Source organism: Pelobates fuscus, chromosome 1 (genome assembly GCF_036172605.1).
Source record: "Pelobates fuscus isolate aPelFus1 chromosome 1, aPelFus1.pri, whole genome shotgun sequence".
Taxonomy (NCBI): Eukaryota; Metazoa; Chordata; class Amphibia; order Anura; family Pelobatidae; genus Pelobates; species Pelobates fuscus.
This window is the reverse complement of record NC_086317.1, coordinates 13228180-13252126: the sequence shown is the minus strand read 5'-3', so window position 1 is coordinate 13252126 and position 23947 is coordinate 13228180. Positions and strand designations below refer to the sequence as shown.

Sequence of the window (23947 nt, the reverse complement as noted above, 5' to 3'; positions counted from 1 at the left end):
AGATAGATAGATAGATAGTGAGATGGGTAGATAGATAGATAGATAGATAGATAGATAGCGAGATAGGTAGATAGATAGTGAGATAGGTAGATAGATAGATAGTTAGATAGATAGATAGTGAGATAGTTAGTTAGATAGATAGATAGATAGTGAGATAGGTAGATAGATAGATAGATAGATAGTGAGATAGGTAGATAGATATATAGTGAGATAGGTAGATAGTGAGATAGATAGATAGTGAGATAGATAGATAGATAGTGAGATAGATAGATAGATAGATAGATAGATAGTGAGATAGATAGATAGATAGATAGATAGATAGATAGATAGTGAGATAGATAGATAGTGAGCTAGATAGATAGTGAGATAGATAGATAGTGAGATAGATAGATAGGTATATAGATAGATATATAGATAGTGAGATAGGTAGATAGATAGATAGTGAGATAGGTAGATAGATAGATAGATAGATAGATAGATAGATAGTGAGATAGGTAGATAGATAGATAGATAGTGAGATAGGTAGGTAGATAGATAGATAGTGAGATAGGTAGGTAGATAGATAGATAGATAGAGCTTTCAGACATTTTGGATAAATCTTGTCCATTCCCAATAACACTATCCCCATGTTGGAAGATGGTCCACATATTGACCACTTGTACTGTGTCTTAAAAATAGTTTTTATTTTATTTATGTATTATTAGTATGGTGTATGTTAGGAGAGAGATGGTTTAAGAAGTATCATGTCATTATAACAGAACCAGACATCATATACGGAGCTTTGCTGTTTTGTTTTTTTGCCTGACCTGGACTTCGAGTTTAGTGTTGCCTTTCTGACATAGAGGAAACTTGTATTTTGGTTACAGCTTCCTTTAAACTCCAGCTAACCCACAGAATAATTCTGACATCTTTACCGACACTTTCAGTTAGAGACTGCATATACCTCATTTTCACACTTTAAACATGACAAGTTACCGTAATAGCAAAGGTATAGGATATAACAAAGATATAGGTTATAACGCAGATATTGCAAATAACACAGATAGAGGATATAACATAACAAGGATACGGTATATAACCAAGGAGAAGCATTCCAAGCAGAATCATGGCCTGTGCTCATGGTCTGGACTTACTACACTGGATGCGTGGTACGGACCCTACAATTGCTGCTGAATTACTGTTGAAGACAGCGAGGCATTGAAAATTATAGCCTGGAAATTGTATCCAGAAAAGATGGGCTAGATATGTAGCCATCATTGCTATTTCCTGAAGCATATATGAACCCCAGGTTTAAATCCCAGTCACCAGTAGGTGTCCTTGGGCAAGATACCTAATGATAGATAACCTCCTACCTCAAATCATAGATTGTAAGCTTGTTTGAGCAGGTCCTTCCTCGTGTCCCCCTTCTATAATTCTAAAGTGCTTCGTACTATGCTGGCTCGATATAAATGCTGATAATAATTACTAATTGGCTTTTTCTCTGCCTCTGTGCTTGTTCCACCTCCATGAAGGTGTTTAAATAAGTTCACATTGTGTCTTTCCTCCTGGTACATTGTCACGTGGGCATAACACGGCCTCCTATCCTTCACACGGCCTCCTATCCTTCACACTCCCACCTATTCGTTACACAACCTCCTATCCTTCACACGGCCTCCTATCCTTCACACTGCATCCTATCCTTCACACTCCCACTGCATCCTATCCTTCACACGGCCTCCTATCCTTCACACAGCCTCCTATTCTTCACACGGACTTATCCTGCACACAGCCTCCTATCCTTCACACGGCCTCCTATCCTTCACACGGCTTCCTATCCTTCACACGGCTTCCTATCCTTCACACAGCCTCCTATCCTTCACACAGCCTCCTATTCTTCACACGGACTTATCCTGCACACAGCCTCCTATCCTTCACATGGCCTCCTATCCTTCACACGGCCTCCTATCCTTCACACAGCCTCCTATTCTTCACACGGCCTCCTATCCTGCACACAGCCTCCTATCCTTCACACAGACTCCTATCCTCCACACGGCCTCCTATCCTTTACACAACCTCCTATCCTTCACGCAGCCTCCTATCCTTCACATGACCCTTTACAACCTTCACCTGGCTAAGTGTAAGTTATGCCTGTTCATTGATAGCTGTAACCGTGTTACAGTAAAATATGTACCAGAGCACCATCTTCCCTAATGGTTAAAGCACCAAGATATCTTATACATCACATAATCTCATTTATTTACCTGACACATTCAAGGGACTCTGGCCTTGATTCCAAATCTTCATCCATAGAAGCCACTCCAAAATGAATGGGAAACAAACCACCAAGAATTATATCTCCTTTCTTCTGAGCTCTCTTGTTTGGTCCGTAGGCAGATGAGTACAGAATAAAGGCCAACAGCAGTAGCAGCATGCCGTGGATATACATATTCATCCTTCCCCCGTATCGCAAATGGGTTGAGAGAAAGGATGCAGAGGGATTGGGAAAAGGTGCGTTATGTCAAGCAGAGGCTGGGAGCTGAGCTGATATTTCCTGTTCCTGCTATGCAATATACTGGCTTTGGACGTCATGTCTGCAGTCTGAGGAATGGATTGGCGGCTGAGTCTGGTTCGGAAGTACCTCCAGTTTGACCCTCTCCATCGCACTTGTTCTGGACTCTCGACTCTTTGTCATGTGGAACCCATTCTCCTGAAATGTAAAAAATGTATTAGAACTGTTTGTGCAGAATAGGTTTCGCAACTCAACTATAGCCACAGTTTCAGTTTCTCAATTTACTACAATTCAATGATTTGTGAATACACCTAATAGGGTCACTTTGGTAACTGGAGTTCTTACACTTAATGCCTTGGTCAGCCCACCACCTTTTGTCCATTCCTGGCACCACGTTATTAAGGTCACTTTGGTATCCGGTGGTCTTACAACCTCATACTTTGGTCGTCCAATCACCCTTTGCCCACTCTTGACACCATGTTATTAGGGTCACTTTGGTATCTGAGTGTCTTACACCAGATATTATCTGTCTTTTCCAGCTCCATGACGTTGGGAGGGCCTTGCTGGACTTGTTGTGTAACACTTAACCCTTTGTATACTGTCTTATATAAAGATCATTCATTTTAAACATCTTCGGTTTCTGTTTTTCAATCGAAATGTATACACTTCACTGCGCACCTTATTATATATTTATATGTGTGCACACAAGATGTTTTAACCCCTTAACGACCGCGGACGTACTAGGTACGCCAGGAAAAAAAAACAGTCGTTAAGGCAAAAATGACCCATGTACTCACCTGGACCGGCGATCCGCAGCGATCCCGGTCTGGGGAAACTGCCTGAGACCCCAGGAGCTTCGGCCACCGAGGCCCCTACAGGGCCATGTGATTACCATGACCACATGGCCACAAAAGGAGTCTATGGAGCTGCCAGCACGGGGACTGTCTGAGCTGTGAGGCAGTCCCCCTGACACCTAAAATGAAAGAAAAAAAAATTATAAAATAAATATATTATACATATATTATATATGTATAATATATTGTAAAATAATGAAAGCATTTTATAATATATTCTACATATATAATGCATATATATGATTGCATTATAAGTGTATTTTGAGATAAATACTTATAATGCAATCCTATATATGCATTATATATGTATAATATATTATAAAATGCTTTAATTATTGTATAAATATATATATATATACACACACATGTATTATATATATAATATATATCTTCCATGAAGAGAGCACTCAGGAGTCTTTCTAAGGTAAATGAATCATGCTTTTATTGCAGCAATCAGATAATGGCAATGTATGTTTCAGTCATAACAGACTTTTCTCAAGACAAATATTTGATGTAATGAAAACTGTTCTATGTGTGTCTCCTAGCCTGTGATTGGAGGGTGAGTGATGTGAGAATGAGATTAGTGAGATCATCAATGACGTGTAAAGATTCCAAATACGCTATCGTTAACCATGTGAGGTGTGGTATAAAGTTTGCAAGTACTAAATAGCTAAAAACCAAATAAAGTATATACAGTCGTCCCACCACCAACTAAAGAGAACCATGGATAACAAGCAGCCCAATAATAGAAACAAAGTTGCAGAGAAAATAAATACAATTAAGTACAATGTAATGTAACAAATGTTATATCCTTAACACATATCGCTAAGTATCTATTGGGGATGAATCATAGAAATCCTCACTGCTTGGACAGGGACAATAGGTGCTGTCTCAAATCCCACATGCAAAGCTACCTGTCCTCTCCTGATCTCTCCCCGTCCCTCTTGACTAGTGTCTCTGACTGCCTCTGCTATTTCTAACTGGATGGCTGCCCACTTCCTTAAACTCAACTTGACCAAAACTGAAATTCTAGTCTTTCCTCCCTCAAGTGTTGCTACTCCTGTGTCTGTCTCCCTCCAAGTTGGTTGGCCTCCCAAATCTCCTGCCACTATATGCCTTCCAATTCCTCCCCCAGGTCCCATTCCCACTGTTCTGTATAAGCCAGGCCTCCCCAGTCCCTGGTCTCTGAACAGAGGTGGGCATACAACAGCGTTATGAGTCCTGAGGGCATGGTTTCCTGTAAAGAAACGCGTTCAAAGAACGTCATCTTGGTTTGAGCCGGAGACTGTATTTGTGGTGATTTAACAAAGTCTTTTATTTGTGGGTACCTAAAAAAGTCTGAGGGGGTAAGGTGCCCCCTTTGTCGTAAGGTGTCAAAGGGGATTACATCTGAGCCTTGAAATAGCTGGCATATCCTTTGTAAGCCTATTCTGTAACGGACCGTTTTGCTCACCAGAGGTTAAAAACCGTTTAGGCGATAATCCCCTTCCAGATAGACAAGCAGCTACTGCAATCACCAATCTCCCGAACTGCAAACTGCACGAAGTCACCAACTCCCGAATAGGAAACACACAAACACAGAAAGCAGCCGAACAGGAAAAACCATACGAAAGGTTTACACTCCTGGCAATCAGCATACAATCCAATTCCCCCGCTAAGAACGAGACGACACTTTGTTTTGAGGGTCAAGCAGAATCTGGTTTACTGGGGCTAACTGCCCGGCTTTTATGCAGGTCTCCCACCTGGTGGACACTCCCCTAGGGGACCAGATGGGAGACTGGGACACAAAGGATACAAGAACCAATCACAGACTTACACATTTCACCAATCCCACAATGCATCACAATCCCTCCCCTCTGCCCTGGAGATAATTGGGAAGTAATCCAATTATCTCCCAGGACAGAGGCAAAACTCCATTAACCACATGTTAGCAAAAAGACATAAAATTACATACGGTTACATTTAACATATAAAACATACACCTCCTACATATCCTCAGATAGCTTAGATCTGAGCGCACATTATTACCGAATGGCGCTCAGATCACATACATACAGTTCAATCGCCATGGAGCCAAAGTCTTTCCCATAGTCTTTCGTTACACGAATAGGCTCCATGGCATGGCTATCTGGGGTGATGCTGTTCATACGGTCAAACTACCGAATGAACAGTCAGTCGGTTCCACTACCGAATGCAGAGGTAAGGATGCTGGAGGCTCAGCGGTGTTCGCGCAATTAAGTATCCGTTTTCAGTTCCATAGTTTGAGCTAAAATGGCCGCTGCCACGTGTTCGGCAAACGAACAAAGGCCACCCAGCGTTTGTCAATTAAGCTGCGGTTAACCGCAGCCGCTGGGTGGTCAATTGACGGCACACTCCAGTTCCCAGGTGGTCCCTAGATCGGTACTTTGTTTGGTAGATTGAATCTACCGAACACCCCGGCAGAAAGGCACGAATAAGCCTTTCTGCAGGGAAAATAAAGGTTTGAACTGCAGGGCCATAGTCTAAAGGGAGCAGGCGAGCAACCAGGCTTCTCCAGTGCACAGTGGCGAGGTTGGTTTCGCCACATATTCTTTCTAAGTTTCGGAAGTCGCGAGCCGACATCCCTGGTGGGAACTCCCGGTTGGGGAGATATGGCATCAGAGGGGACGGTGAGGAAGCTAAGTTATACTTTTGCTTGGTGCGTCCCAAATGGTTATGGAGTAGATTATTGCCGGCACGTGGCCCTTATCAGGGGTCTCTTATCCTTCGGCACCCATATTAGGAGGTGAGGGAGGTCTGCTCCCACCATAAGTGACTCCATATCTGCCACATTGCCACTTGCGCCAGTTGTGCTGCTACGTAATAGTAATGTAAATTTGGCAGCCCAAGGCCTCCCCTCTTTTTAGGTCTATATAGGATATGTCTGGAGATTCTGTGGTGTTTAGTTTCATTTTCAATCAGTTGTAACTTTAAAAGTTTATATCTCCTGCTCTGTAAATTGAACTTTAACCACATACAGGAAGCTCCTGTGGGGTCTAGCAAGCTATTAACAGTGCAGGAGACAAGAAATTCTAAATTAAACACAATTTGCAGCAAAGGAAGTATAAACATTAGATGACTCTTTACAGGAAGTGCTTAGAAAGGCTGTGAAAGTCACATGCAGGGAGGTGTAGCTAGGGTTCATAAACAAAGGGATTTAACTCCTAAACGGCAGTGAGCAGTGAGACTGCAGGGGCATGTTCTATACACCAAAACTGCTTCATTAAGCTATAGTTATTATGGTGACTATAGTGTCCCTTGAAAGTTGTTTTATATTTTTGTTTGCATATCTATGATGTCATATATTATCCACTGCACCATATTACAAGTCTGCAACAAAATCACAATTAAAAAAAACAAATCCGGGAACATTTGACATATTTCCCAGCCAGCGATGGGCAGATCTTTTGCTAAATGTCCGTACTCTTTCAGAGGAAGATCTTGGCTCCTTGGCCAAACCAAGCTATTGATTTGGTAACTCTTCAAGCACTTACCTATTGACGTATCTCACTGAGCAGGATACAGATGTATAAGGACACGGTTTTTGTCCTCTGTCCTAGAATGTATTTATTGCATCTCGTGCTGCAGACCGGATAGTGCTGATTTTAAAACTCTCTTAATCTCACCCACTGCTTTCCAGCAGATTGTGTTAACCTAGTCTAAACTGAAAGAGTCGAGCATTTATTTCTCTATTAATTGTCTGACAAAGTATTGAAGGTAACTCGTATTAGACTTTTCCATTGTGGGATCCAACTTGGTGTGTTTCCATGGTGATATCGGCGAAAGCTGCTATTTGTAAAACTATACCAATTAAGGGACATCTTTCTGATCAAACTCACAACAACTCGTTTTGTAAGTGGATAACTGGATGGAAGTGCAAACATAGGCTTTTATTTTATCAATCCTAATCGCACACTGGTATGGCAAGTAATGTGTGAAAGACAAGCGTTGATAAGCTTTAACTCGGAAATCGATTTGGATAATGGGTTTCAAACTTAACAAGATATTACAAGCATTGAAATGGATAATATATATATAATGGTTTACAAATGCACACAATTATTATCTTATTATCTACATATATATATATATATATATATATATATATATCATTGATGTGGAGCAGTTGCATTGTTTTGGGGTGCAGCCCATTCTCCTGTGCAATAATATAAAGCGATCTATTGGTTTGTCTGATGGCACTGTGCCTGTGGTCAGTTTGGCCGTGAGGTCAGGTCCTATCTCCTGCTGTCACTAGACATGAGTTCCAGGCAGCAGCGGCCAAGAAATCTTTACCCAGTGACCAGAACATGTCAATGGTTCTGGAAAGACAGATTTGTTCCCGGGGTCCCCTCTCCTTATCCCCCAGCTAGCCACCAGGTATTTATAGAGATCACGTCTCCCTGACTCCATCCTTATGGATGTAAACACACCATATCTAAGGTCATGATGTTCAATCACCTGGGATGGGATGGGTGGGATGTTGAGTCATGACTTGGTTTATTCCCAAAAATCTAAATTGCAGCAAATTACAATCTGAACAGAAAATTGGGGCTTAAATAGTGTAATAGTGATAATTAGCCAATATGTACAGCACAGTATATGCGATACTAAACTTATACACAAAGCACAGAGTATTTGATGATTAGTGTGTACACAGCACAGAGTATATGATTAGCATATACACAGCACAGAGTATATGATAAGCGTATACACAGCACAGAGTATATGATGATTAGTGTGTACACAGCACAGAGTATATGATAAGCGTATACACAGCACAGATTATATGATGATTAGCATATACACAGCACAGAGTATATGATCAGCGTATACACAGCACAGAATATATGATTAGCATATACACAGCACAGAATATATATATTGATTAGTGTGTACACCCCATTGTACAGCGCTACAGAATCTGATCATGCTATATAAATAATATAATAATAACACACAACACAGTGTATATGATGATTAGTGTGTACACAGCACAGTGTATATGATGATTAGCGAGTACACAGCACAGTGTATATGATGATTAGTGTATACACAGCACGGTGTATATGATTAGTGTGTACACAGCACGGTGTATATGATTAGTGTGTACACAGCACAGAGTATGTGATGATTAGTGTGTACACAGCACAGTGTATATGATGATTAGCGTGTACACAGCACAGTGTATATGATTATTAGTGAGTACACAGCACAGTGTATATGATGATTAGCGTGTACACAGCACAGTGTATATGATTATTAGTGAGTACACAGCACAGTGTATATGATGATTAGCGAGTACAAAGCACAGTGTATATGATGATTAGCGAGTACAAAGCACAGTGTATATGATGATTAGTGTATACACAGCACAGAGTATATGATAATTAGTGTGTACACAGCACGGTGTATATTATGATTAGTGTGTACACAGCACAGAGTATATGATGATTAGTGTGTACACAGCACAGTGTATATGATGATTAGTGTGTACACAGCACAGTGTAGATAATATGCAGTGTGTACACAGCACAGTGTAGATAACATGTAGTGTGTACACAGCACAGTGTAGATAATACGTAGTGTGCACACAGTGTAGATAACATGTAGTGTGTACACAGCACAGTGTAGATAATACGTAGTGTGTACACAGCACAGTGTAGATAATTCGTAGTGTGTACACAGCACAGTGTAGATAATACATAGTGTGCACACAGCACAGTGTAGATAATACATAGTGTGTACACAGCACAGTGTAGATAATATGTAGTGTGTACACAGCACAGTGTAGATAATTCGTAGTGTGTACACAGCACAGTGTAGATAATACGTAGTGTGCACACAGCACAGTGTAGATAATACGTAGTGTGCACACAGCACAGTGTAGATAATACATAGTGTTTACACAGCACAGTGTAGATAATACATAGTGTGTACACAGCACAGTGTAGATAATACATAGTGTGCACACAGCACAGTGTAGATAATACATAGTGTGTACACAGCACAGTGTAGATAATACATAGTGTGTACACAGCACAGTGTAGATAATACATAGTGTGTACACAGCACAGTGTAGATAATACATAGTGTGCACAAAGCACAGTGTAGATAATACATAGTGTGTACACAGCACAGTGTAGATAATACATAGTGTGTACACAGCACAGTGTAGATAATACATAGTGTGTACACAGCACAGTGTAGATAATACATAGTGTGTACACAGCACAGTGTAGATAATACATAGTGTGTACACAGCACAGTGTAGATAATACATAGTGTGTACACAGCACAGTGTAGATAATACATAGTGTGTACACAGCACAGTGTAGATAATACATAGTGTGTACACAGCACAGTGTAGATAATACATAGTGTGTACACAGCACAATGTAGATAATACATAGTGTGTACACAGCACAGTGTAGATAATACATAGTGTGCACACAGCACAGTTTAGGTAATACATAGTGTGTACACAGCACAGTGTATATAATACATAGTGTGTACACAGCACAGTGTAGATAACATGTAGTGTGTACACAGCACAGTGTAGATAATACATAGTGTGCACACAGCACAGTGTAGATAACATGTAGTGTGTACACAGCACAGTGTAGGTAATACATAGTGTGCACACAGCACAGTGTAGATAATACGTAGTGTGTACACAGCACAGTGTAGATAATACGTAGTGTGCACACAGCACAGTGTAGATAATACATAGTGTGTACACAGCACAGTGTAGATAATACATAGTGTGTACACAGCACAGTGTAGATAATACATAGTGTGTACACAGCACAGTGTAGATAATATATAGTGTGTACACAGCACAGTTTAGGTAATACATAGTGTGCACACAGCACAGTTTAGGTAAGACGTAGTGTGTACACAGCACAGTGTAGATAATACATAGTGTGTACACAGCACAGTGTAGATAATACATAGTGTGTACACAGCACAGTGTAGATAATACGTAGTGTGTACACAGCACAGTGTAGATAATACATAGTGTGCACACAGCACAGTGTAGATAATACATAGTGTGTACACAGCACAGTGTAGATAATACATAGTGTGTACACAGCACAGTGTAGATAATACATAGTGTGTACACAGCACAGTGTAGATAATACATAGTGTGCACAAAGCACAGTGTAGATAATACATAGTGTGTACACAGCACAGTGTAGATAATACATAGTGTGTACACAGCACAGTGTAGATAATACATAGTGTGTACACAGCACAGTGTAGATAATACATAGTGTGCACACAGCACAGTTGAGGTAATACATAGTGTGTACACAGCACAGTGTAGATAATATGTAGTGTGTACACAGCACAGTGTAGATAATACATAGTGTGCACACAGCACAGTGTAGATAATACATAGTGTGCACACAGCACAGTGTAGATAATACATAGTGTTTACACAGCACAGTGTAGATAATACATAGTGTGTACACAGCACAGTGTAGATAATACGTAGTGTGTACACAGCACAGTGTAGATAATACGTAGTGTGTACACAGCACAGTGTAGATAATACATAGTGTGTACACAGCACAGTGTAGATAATACGTAGTGTGTACACAGCACAGTGTAGATAATACGTAGTGTGTACACAGCACAGTGTAGATAATACATAGTGTGTACACAGCACAGTGTAGATAATACATAGTGTGTACACAGCACAGTGTAGATAATACATAGTGTGTACACAGCACAGTGTAGATAATACATAGTGTGTACACAGCACAGTGTAGATAATACATAGTGTGCACACAGCACAGTGTAGATAATACATAGTGTGTACACAGCACAGTGTAGATAATACATAGTGTGTACACAGCACAGTGTAGATAATACATAGTGTGTACACAGCACAGTGTAGATAATACATAGTGTGCACAAAGCACAGTGTAGATAATACATAGTGTGTACACAGCACAGTGTAGATAATACATAGTGTGTACACAGCACAGTGTAGATAATACATAGTGTGTACACAGCACAGTGTAGATAATACATAGTGTGTACACAGCACAGTGTAGATAATACATAGTGTGTACACAGCACAGTGTAGATAATACATAGTGTGTACACAGCACAGTGTAGATAATACATAGTGTGTACACAGCACAGTGTAGATAATACATAGTGTGTACACAGCACAATGTAGATAATACATAGTGTGTACACAGCACAGTGTAGATAACATGTAGTGTGTACACAGCACAGTGTAGATAATACATAGTGTGCACACAGCACAGTGTAGATAACATGTAGTGTGTACACAGCACAGTGTAGGTAATACATAGTGTGCACACAGCACAGTGTAGATAATACGTAGTGTGTACACAGCACAGTGTAGATAATACGTAGTGTGCACACAGCACAGTGTAGATAATACATAGTGTGTACACAGCACAGTGTAGATAATACATAGTGTGTACACAGCACAGTGTAGATAATACATAGTGTGTACACAGCACAGTGTAGATAATATATAGTGTGTACACAGCACAGTTTAGGTAATACATAGTGTGCACACAGCACAGTTTAGGTAAGACGTAGTGTGTACACAGCACAGTGTAGATAATACATAGTGTGTACACAGCACAGTGTAGATAATACATAGTGTGTACACAGCACAGTGTAGATAATATATAGTGTGTACACAGCACAGTTTAGGTAATACATAGTGTGCACACAGCACAGTTTAGGTAAGACGTAGTGTGTACACAGCACAGTGTAGATAATACATAGTGTGTACACAGCACAGTGTAGATAATACATAGTGTGTACACAGCACAGTGTAGATAATACATAGTGTGTACACAGCACAGTGTAGATAATACATAGTGTGCACAAAGCACAGTGTAGATAATACATAGTGTGTACACAGCACAGTGTAGATAATACATAGTGTGTACACAGCACAGTGTAGATAATACATAGTGTGTACACAGCACAGTGTAGATAATACATAGTGTGCACACAGCACAGTTGAGGTAATACATAGTGTGTACACAGCACAGTGTAGATAATATGTAGTGTGTACACAGCACAGTGTAGATAATACATAGTGTGCACACAGCACCGTGTAGATAATACATAGTGTGCACACAGCACAGTGTAGATAATACATAGTGTTTACACAGCACAGTGTAGATAATACATAGTGTGTACACAGCACAGTGTAGATAATACGTAGTGTGTACACAGCACAGTGTAGATAATACGTAGTGTGTACACAGCACAGTGTAGATAATACATAGTGTGTACACAGCACAGTGTAGATAATACGTAGTGTGTACACAGCACAGTGTAGATAATACGTAGTGTGTACACAGCACAGTGTAGATAATACATAGTGTGTACACATCACAGTGTAGATAATACATAGTGTGTACACAGCACAGTGTAGATAATCTGTAGTGTGTACACAGCACAGTGTAGATAATACATAGTGTGTACACAGCACAGTGTAGATCATACATAGTGTGTACACAGCACAGTGTAGATAATACATAGTGTGCACACAGCACAGTGTAGATAATACATAGTGTGCACACAGCACAGTGTAGATAATACATAGTGTGTACACAGCACAGTGTAGATAATATGTAGTGTGTACACAGCACAGTGTAGATAATACATAGTGTGTACACAGCACAGTGTAGATAATACATAGTGTGCACACAGCACAGTGTAGATAATACATAGTGTGTACACAGCACAGTGTAAATAATACATAGTGTGTACACAACACAGTGTAGATAATACATAGTGTGTACACAGCACAGTGTAGATAATACGTAGTGTGTACACAGCACAGTATAGATAATACATAGTGTGCACACAGCACAGTTGAGGTAATACATAGTGTGTACACAGCACAGTGTAGATAATACATAGTGTGTACACAGCACAGTGTAGATAATACATAGTGTGCACACAGCACAGTGTAGATAATACATAGTGTGCACACAGCACAGTGTAGATAATACATAGTGTGTACACAGCACAGTGTAGATAATACATAGTGTGCACACAGCACAGTTGAGGTAATACATAGTGTGTACACAGCACAGTGTAGATAATACATAGTGTGCACACAGCACAGTGTAGATAATACATAGTGTGCACACAGCACAGTGTAGATAATACATAGTGTGCACACAGCACAGTGTAGATAATACATAGTGTGTACACAGCACAGTGTAGATAATACATAGTGTGCACACAGCACAGTTGAGGTAATACATAGTGTGTACACAGCACAGTGTAGATAATACATAGTGTGCACACAGCACAGTGTAGATAATACATAGTGTGTACGCAGCACAGTGTAGATAATACATAGTGTGCACACAGCACAGTGTAGATAATACATAGTGTGTACACAGCACAGTGTAAATAATACATAGTGTGTACACAGCACAGTGTAGATAATACATAGTGTGTACACAGCACAGTGTAGATAATACATAGTGTGTACACAGCACAGTGTAGATAATACATAGTGTGTACACAGCACAGTGTAGATAATACATAGTGTGTACACAGCACAGTGTAGATAATACATAGTGTGCACACAGCACAGTGTAGATAATACATAGTGTGCACACAGCACAGTGTAGATAATACGTAGTGTGTACACAGCACAGTGTAGATAATATGTAGTGTGTACACAGCACAGTGTAGATAATACATAGTGTGCACACAGCACAGTGTAGATAATACATAGTGTGCACACAGCACAGTGTAGATAATACATAGTGTGTACACAGCACAGTGTAAATAATACATAGTGTGTACACAGCACAGTGTAGATAATACATAGTGTGTACACAGCACAGTGTAGATAATACATAGTGTGTACACAGCACAGTGTAGATAATACATAGTGTGTACACAGCACAGTGTAGTTAATACATAGTGTGTACACAGCACAGTGTAGATAATACATAGTGTGCACACAGCACAGTGTAGATAATACATAGTGTGTACACAGCACAGTGTAGATAATATGTAGTGTGTACACAGCACAGTGTAGATAATACATAGTGTGTACACAGCACAGTGTAGATAATACATAGTGTGTACACAGCACAGTGTAGATAATACATAGTGTGCACACAGCACAGTGTAGATAATACATAGTGTGTACACAGCACAGTGTAGATAATACATAGTGTGTACACAACACAGTGTAGATAATACATAGTGTGTACACAGCACAGTGTAGATAATACGTAGTGTGTACACAGCACATTATAGATAATACATAGTGTGCACACAGCACAGTTGAGGTAATACATAGTGTGTACACAGCACAGTGTAGATAATACATAGTGTGTACACAGCACAGTGTAGATAATACATAGTGTGCACACAGCACAGTGTAGATAATACATAGTGTGCACACAGCACAGTGTAGATAATACATAGTGTGTACACAGCACAGTGTAGATAATACATAGTGTGCACACAGCACAGTTGAGGTAATACATAGTGTGTACACAGCACAGTGTAGATAATACATAGTGTGCACACAGCACAGTGTAGATAATACATAGTGTGCACACAGCACAGTGTAGATAATACATAGTGTGCACACAGCACAGTGTAGATAATACATAGTGTGTACACAGCACAGTGTAGATAATACATAGTGTGCACACAGCACAGTTGAGGTAATACATAGTGTGTACACAGCACAGTGTAGATAATACATAGTGTGCACACAGCACAGTGTAGATAATACATAGTGTGTACGCAGCACAGTGTAGATAATACATAGTGTGCACACAGCACAGTGTAGATAATACATAGTGTGTACACAGCACAGTGTAAATAATACATAGTGTGTACACAGCACAGTGTAGATAATACATAGTGTGTACACAGCACAGTGTAGATAATACATAGTGTGTACACAGCACAGTGTAGATAATACATAGTGTGTACACAGCACAGTGTAGATAATACATAGTGTGTACACAGCACAGTGTAGATAATACATAGTGTGTACACAGCACAGTGTAGATAATACATAGTGTGCACACAGCACAGTGTAGATAATACATAGTGTGCACACAGCACAGTGTAGATAATACGTAGTGTGTACACAGCACAGTGTAGATAATATGTAGTGTGTACACAGCACAGTGTAGATAATACATAGTGTGCACACAGCACAGTGTAGATAATACATAGTGTGCACACAGCACAGTGTAGATAATACATAGTGTGTACACAGCACAGTGTAAATAATACATAGTGTGTACACAGCACAGTGTAGATAATACATAGTGTGTACACAGCACAGTGTAGATAATACATAGTGTGTACACAGCACAGTGTAGATAATACATAGTGTGTACACAGCACAGTGTAGTTAATACATAGTGTGTACACAGCACAGTGTAGATAATACATAGTGTGTACACAGCACAGTGTAGATAATATATAGTGTGCACACAGCACAGTGTAAATAATACATAGTGTGTACACAGCACAGTGTAGATAATACATAGTGTGTACACAGCACAGTGTAGATAATACATAGTGTGCACACAGCACAGTGTAGATAATACGTAGTGTGTACACAGCACAGTGTAGATAATATGTAGTGTGTACACAGCACAGTGTAGATAATACATAGTGTGCACACAGCACAGTGTAGATAATACATAGTGTGTACACAGCACAGTGTAGATAATATGTAGTGTGCATACAGCACAGTGTAGATAATACATAGTGTGCACACAGCACAGTGTAGATAATACATAGTGTGTACACAGCACAGTGTAGATAATACGTAGTGTGTACACAGCACAGTGTAGATAATATGTAGTGTGTACACAGCACAGTGTAGATAATACATAGTGTGCACACAGCACAGTGTAGATAATACATAGTGTGTACACAGCACAGTGTAGATAATACATAGTGTGCACACAGCACAGTGTAGATAATACATAGTGTGCACACAGCACAGTGTAGATAATACATAGTGTGTACACAGCACAGTGTAGATAATATGTAGTGTGCACACAGCACAGTGTAGATAATACATAGTGTGCACACAGCACAGTGTAGATAATACATAGTGTGTACACAGCACAGTGTAGATAATACGTAGTGTGTACACAGCACAGTGTAGATAATATGTAGTGTGTACACAGCACAGTGTAGATAATACATAGTGTGCACACAGCACAGTGTAGATAATACATAGTGTGCACACAGCACAGTGTAGATAATACATAGTGTGCACACAGCACAGTGTAGATAATTCATAGTGTGTACACAGCACAGTGTAGATAATACGTAGTGTGTACACAGCACAGTGTAGATAATATGTAGTGTGTACACAGCACAGTGTAGATAATACATAGTGTGCACACAGCACAGTGTAGATAATACATAGTGTGCACACAGCACAGTGTAGATAATACATAGTGTGCACACAGCACAGTGTAGATAATACATAGTGTGCACACAGCACAGTGTAGATAATACATAGTGTGCACACAGCACAGTGTATATGACTGTGCTCCCCTACATGCAGAATGTGTGATAGTGATTGACAGTTTGTAGTCACAGTTTCTGATAAGGAAGCAGTGCCCTCCGGCCTCCCCCTCAGTCTGTGGCCATTGCCCCTTACTCAATCCATGCACATTGTGACAATGCACATCCCCCTTGCCATATTCCCTCTTTACTTATTGTTTTATCTCTCACTAATAATGTTAAAGTTACAATATCTATTCAGAACACACAGTCAGCTTTTTGAATCTGTAAAAGCCAAAGCTGAATCAATCCCATGCCATAAAATCAACGTTTTGCCTATTGATCAGTTTAGCTCGATACTGCCCGTCTAATTTCAAGGAAGAAACCTGCTGTTTCAAACGGTTTCACTGCGTATCTTTGATTTGTCTATCAACCCAAGTGCATTTTCTGTGTAAACCAGCACTATAACAATAAAGAGATAGATTCCTTTTAAAGATAATAGCTTGCGTTGTGTTAATGGAAGTGACAATCGGAGCACGGCAGCAGCGTAGTGGTTTGATTTACAGTGCCAGCTAAACGTTAGCGGTGAAATGCTTAGCTGGACCAAGTTTTCAGAGCAAACACACGTCAATGACTATAAATAATTCAGAGGACATTTAGATAAAGACAGAAACCCAAATGCACCCATTTCGAGCTCTCTCCCGCGTCCTGTACCTCTCCAAATTGCATTAGAGTCTTCCGGCCTTCCTAACATTGTTACTGTAATGAGACTCTCAGTAAACAATGCTTTGTTAACTTGCCACGCACCCTCCATTAAATGAACCCAGCAGATTTATTGTAAATCAAACTGCTGGCAGGACCTAAGGTTTAGCTAAACTCCATCTTTCATGGATTTCAACTCCCAGCATGTTCAGCCAGGATGATGGCAGTTAGTACACAGCACACTGAGATAGCACGGTGTCTGCAAACTTGGAAAGGTATACTTGCCTCATTTTCTTAAAGGATTAATCCAACTACCATGACCACTTCAGAGATATGAAGTAGTCATGGTGCCTGGCGTCGGTATGTGCAGTGAGCTAAGGTGGTTAAGTTAACTGGTGTAACCTGTAAGATTTAAGGGATACCCCACCGTCCAATTAACAAAAAAAAAATTAAATCATACACGCGCTTATTTATGCATTTTCAAATTTTGTCTGAAGCCCTTGCAAGCCCTCCCCTTCAAACTCCTGACTTTCTGTGTCTATCCCTTTAAGAAATATACTATAACTTGATTAAAAGTCATTCCAGCCCTGGCATACTTAACAACCCCACACTGGACCCCCAGGGAGAGGTAGGGAGGCTAGATGGGCCTCAAAAAATTAAAGTGTGCAAGAATGTGTATGCCTGTCAGTGTGTGTGTCTGTTACTGTGTGTGTGTGTGTGTCAGTGAGTGTGTGTGTCATTCAGAGTGTGTGTGTGTCTATCAGAGTGTGTGTGTGTCTGTCAGTGTGTCATTGAGAGTGTGTGTCTATTAGTGTGTGTGTGTGTGTCTGACAGTGTTTGTGTTTATTTGGGAAAACCAACAACTGATTATAAATGGATAAACTGAGACATTTTAGGTGAAAACTCCAGTGTGGTAGATACTATCTATCACAATTTAGGCTAGATTGATAGATACTGTGTATCATGATTTAGGCTGGATTGATAGATACCGTGTATGGTGATTTAGGCTGGTTTGATAGATACCGTGTATGGTGATTTAGGCTGGATTGATAGATACCGTGTATCGTGATTTAGGCTGGATTGATAGATACCGTGTATCGTGATTTAGGCTGGATTGATAGATACCGTGTATCGGGATTTTAGGCTGGATTGATAGATACTGTGTATCGTGATCTAGGCTGGATTGATAGATACCGTGTATCGGGATTTAGGCTGGATTGATAGATACCGTGTGTCGTGATTTAGGCTGGATTGATATATACCGTGTATGGTGATTTAGGCTGGATTGATAGATACTGTGTATGGTGATTTAGGCTGGATTGATAGATACAGAGTATCGCAATTTAGGCTGGATTGATAGATACCATGTATCGTGATTTAGGCTAGATTGATAGATACTGTGTGTCGTGATTTAGGCTGGATTGATAGATACCGTGTATGGTGATTTAGGCTGCATTGATAGATACCGTGTATTGTGATTTAGGCTTGATTGATAGATACCGTGTATCGTGATTTAGGCTGCATTGATAGATACCGTGTATCATGATTTAGGCTGGATTGATAGATACCGTGTATCGTGATTTAGGCTGGATTGATAGATACCGTATATCGTGATTTAGGCTGGATTGATAGATACCGTGTATCGTGATTTAGGCTGGATTGATATATACCGTGAATCGTGATTTAGGCTGGATTGATAGATACTGTGTATCGTTATTTAGGCTGGATTGATAGATACCGTGTGTCGTGATTAAGGCTGGATTGATAGATACCGTGTATCGTGATTTATGCTGGATTGATAGATACCGTGTATCGGGATTTAGGCTGGATTGATAGATACCGTGTATCGTGATTTAGGCTAGATTGATAGATACTGTGTATCGTGATTTAGGCTGGATTGATAGATACAGAGTATCACAATTTAGGCTGGATTGATAGATACGGTGTATCGTTATTTAGGCTGGATTGATAGATACCATGTGTCGTGATTAAGGCTGGATTGATAGATACCGTATATCGTGATTTAGGCTGGATTGATAGATACCGTGTATCGTGATTTAGGCTGGATTGATAGATACCGTGTATCGTGATTTAGGCTGGATTGATAGATACCGTGTATCTGTCACGTCCTGCTCTGTTCTGTGGAGATGTCTGGCCTTGGCTTCTAGTATCCAGTACTCTTGTTACAATTCTTGTTTAGCTTTTCTTGTTTTTTCTGATTTTCTATTCTATGTCTGGTTTTCTTTATGCTGGGATTTCTGGGTTCATTCCTGTAATCCATCCCTGGATTCCCAGTCTCCGGGTTTCATTTAAATGTTTGTTTTATGTTGCCACACCCGTTTGTTTTCCATCATTCCTTTTTGTTTTCAGTGTCCTGCAGGCAGCTCCTCCTATCTATCACAATTTAGGCTAGATTGATAGATACTGTGTATCATGATTTAGGCTGGATTGATAGATACCGTGTATGGTGATTTAGGCTGGATTGATAGATACCGTGTATGGTGATTTAGGCTGGATTGATAGATACCGTGTATCGTGATTTAGGCTGGATTGATAGATACCGTGTATCGGGATTTTAGGCGGGATTGATAGATACCATGTGTCGTGATTTAGGCTGGATTGATAGATACCGTGTATCAGGATTTAGGCTGGATTGATAGATACCGTGTGTCGTGATTTAGGCTGGATTGATATATACCGTGTATGGTGATTTAGGCTGGATTGATAGATACTGTGTATGGTGATTTAGGCTGGATTGATAGATACAGAGTATCGCAATTTAGGCTGGATTGATAGATACCGTGTATGGTGATTTAGGCTGGATTGATAGATACTGTGTATGGTGATTTAGGCTGGATTGATAGATACAGAGTATCACAATTTAGTCTGGATTGATAGATACCGTGTATCGTGATTTAGGCTAGATTGATAGATACCGTGTGTCGTGATTTAGGCTGGATTGATAGATACCGTGTATGGTGATTTAGGCTGCATTGATAGATACCGTGTATTGTGATTTAGGCTTGATTGATAGATACCGTGTATCGTGATTTAGGCTGGATTGATAGATACCGTGTATCGTGATTTAGGCTGGATTGATAGATACTGTATATCGTGATTTAGGCTGGATTGATAGATACTGTGTATCGTTATTTAGGCTGGATTGATAGATACCGTGTATCGTTATTTAGGCTGGATTGATAGATACCATGTGTCGTGATTAAGGCTGGATTGATAGATACCGTATATCGTGATTTAGGCTGGATTGATAGATACCGTGTATCGGGATTTAGGCTGGATTGATAGATACCGTGTATGGTGATTTAGGCTAGATTGATAGATACTGTGTATCGTGATTTAGGCTGGATTGATAGATACCGTGTATCGTGATTTAGGCTGGATTGATAGATACCGTGTATCGTGATTTAGGCTGGATTGATAGATACCGTGTATCGTGATTTAGGCTGGATTCATAGATACCGTGTATCGTGATTTAGGCTGGATTGATAGATACCGTGTATCGTGATTTAGGCTGGATTGATAGATACCGTGTGTCGTGATTTAGGCTGGATTGATAGATACCGTGTATCGTGATTTAGGCTGGATTGATAGATACCGTGTATCGTGATTTAGGCTGGATTGATAGATACTGTGTGTCGTGATTTAGGCTGGATTGATAGATACCGTGTGTCGTGATTTAGGCTGGATTGATAGATACCGTGTGTCGTGATTTAGGCTGGATTGATAGATACCGTGTGTCGTGATTTAGGCTGGATTGATAGATACCGTGTGTCGTGATTTAGGCTGGATTGATAGATACCGTGTATCGTGATTTAGGCTGGATTGATAGCTACAGTGTACCGTAATTTAGGCTGGATTGGTAGATACTGTTTATCGTGATTTAGGCTGGATTGATAAATACTTTGTAATGTGATTTAACCCCTTAAGGACACATGACATGTGTGACATGTCATGATTCCCTTTTATTACAGAAGTTTGGTCCTTAAGGGGTTAATATAAACTAAATGTGATCACCATGTAAACAAAGTGCGTTCACAAACAGTAGCCAGATACGTATACCGGACCTTAGAATGGCCGGACTAACGTAAGTAGTACATTATAGAATGGTCAAAGACAAGCCGAGGTCGAGGGTAACAGAAGACAGGTAAGCGAGAGACAAGCCGAATCAAGGGTAACAGAGATAAGCAGAGAAAGGTAAACAAGCCGGGTCAAAACCAAAAGGGATAATAGAATACACAAGCACTGAGTGACTAGAACAAGCTAGAACCACGACAGGGCAATGAGCTAATGAAAGAAGCTCTGTTAAATACCCTGTTCAGGGCAGTAACCACGCCTCCAAGGCGTCCTGATTGGTCCTGCAGCAATTGAGTGACAGGTCGTTCCGGAGGAGTGTCCTGATGACAACTTCCTGCCTAGATGCTGTAAAAGGCAGTCACTCCCTCGCGGCCGGCCTTGCATGACCGGATAGACCGTGGGCAAGGGAGCCATCAGGCCGTCTGGATGGAGGAACAGCTAAGTCTCTACCTCTTTCGGAGGTAGAGACCACAGGTTCCCTGACAGTACCCCCCCTCTCAGATACGCCCACCGGGCGGAATACACCAGGGCGAGAAGGGAATCTAGAGTGAAACTCCCTGCGGAGACGGGGAGCATGCACCTCCTCCTGAGGTACCCAACTTCTCTCCTCAGGACCATAACACTTCCAATCGACCAGATATTGCAGTCTCCCCCGGGAGATGCGTGTAGCGGTACTTACCCTCTCCAGGGGCCGGCCGGGGTCCTCTCTTCTCGCCGCGCGCGGTCCTGCTCCTGCACGAGCCGCGCGCGGCTCAGCCAACGATAAGATCAGTCAGGCGGGCAGTGACCGCGAGAAGCGGTCACGTGTCCCGCCCGACACTAAGAGCGCGCCGCGCGTCTCGGGCGCGCTCTTAAAGGGACAGTGGGAGACTAAATTAGAATCAGTCTCCCATTGGCCCCTGCCAGGCCACATTCCCCATACACTCACGTTTTGGGGGCGTGGATATGACAGGGGCTAATCAAAGTGAACCTTAGGGTATTTATACTCACCTGTTTCCCTTGCTCCTTGCCCTATCGTGGTTTCTGTCCAGTTCCCTTTAGTGCTTGTATCGTTCAGTTGGTTTTTTGGTGCTTGACCTTGGCTTTGTTCCTGACTCCGCTCTCTCCTTATCCTTGCTTGCTTATCCGCTGTTTTGTCCTCTGTGTACCAGTCCTCGGCTTGTTCTACGTTACGCTGTCTCTCAGTTCCCTTGACCTCGGCTTGTTCTGACTCTGTCTTTCTCTCGTCCTAGTCCGGCCATTCTAAGGTCCGGTAAGACGAACTCTGTTTCTTGTCTCTTGACTGTTGAACTATTCCTGCGTGTTGGGGTATATTACCGTGACATTACGATAGGGCCATGGACCCCGCAGGTTTAGGACAACAGATGGCCACTCTTGAGGCTAGATTCGCAGAACAGGATCACCATATGGATCAAATGGCTCAAGCCATCCAGACACTGTTATCCAGATCAGCTCCGGTACCTGTACCTGCGCCTCCTGTAAACCCTATACCAGACACTGCTACTATGCCTAATGCTTCAGCACATCTAACCCCGCCACCTAGGTATGGAGGGGACGCTAAGACATGTAGGGGATTCCTTAATCAAGTGGAGTTCCACTTTGAAATGTACCCACGTTCATTTCCCACTGATAGATCTAAGGTGGGTTTTCTTATGCACCAACTTACGGATAAGGCACTAGAATGGGCAAATCCTATTTGGGAGGCTAATGGGCCTATGGTACACGACTTCACTAGCTTCCTCACAGCGTTTCGTAGAACATTTGACACGACTAAAAGGTCAAAAAATGCCGCCAGGGCATTAATGAGAATAAAGCAAGGATCTAAATCTGTAGCCGATTATGCTATTCAGTTCCGTACCCTTGCCTCACAGGTAGATTGGACTAATAATGGGCTTACTACTGCGTTTATGGAGGGCCTGTCTGAAACTATGTTGGATGAGGTAGCAGCTAAGGACCTCCCTGTACCTCTGGAGGACCTGATTGACTATCTTATCGATATAGATAACAGGATCCGTGACAGGTTATATACCAGGTCCAGAAATAGACATTTTGTTCCCGTTAACTCCCCTAGAGCTGAGACTCCCGAGGGATCTAAAGGTTCTGAGGAGGAACCTATGCAGTTAGGGGTTGCTAAACTTACTGACGCTGAAAAGCTTTATAGGAGAAAGGAGGGACTTTGTCTTTACTGTGGTAGGAGGGGTCATATGAGACAAGAATGTCCCGTGCGTCCGGGAAACTATCGCACCTAAGACCGTATAGA

The 23947-nt window shown here is 41.1% G+C and overlaps 1 protein-coding gene across 1 annotated transcript in view; it reads right to left on the bottom strand.

The window, feature by feature from the left end:
- Positions 1-23947, bottom strand: part of CASR (calcium sensing receptor) — a 226746-nt gene that overhangs the window by 110942 nt on the left and 91857 nt on the right. Inside the window, exon 3 of the mRNA XM_063446317.1 lies at positions 2241-2686. Coding sequence (XP_063302387.1) covers positions 2241-2431 — 191 coding nt within the window. The 5' untranslated portion in view covers positions 2432-2686. The remainder of the gene's footprint in view (positions 1-2240; positions 2687-23947) is intronic.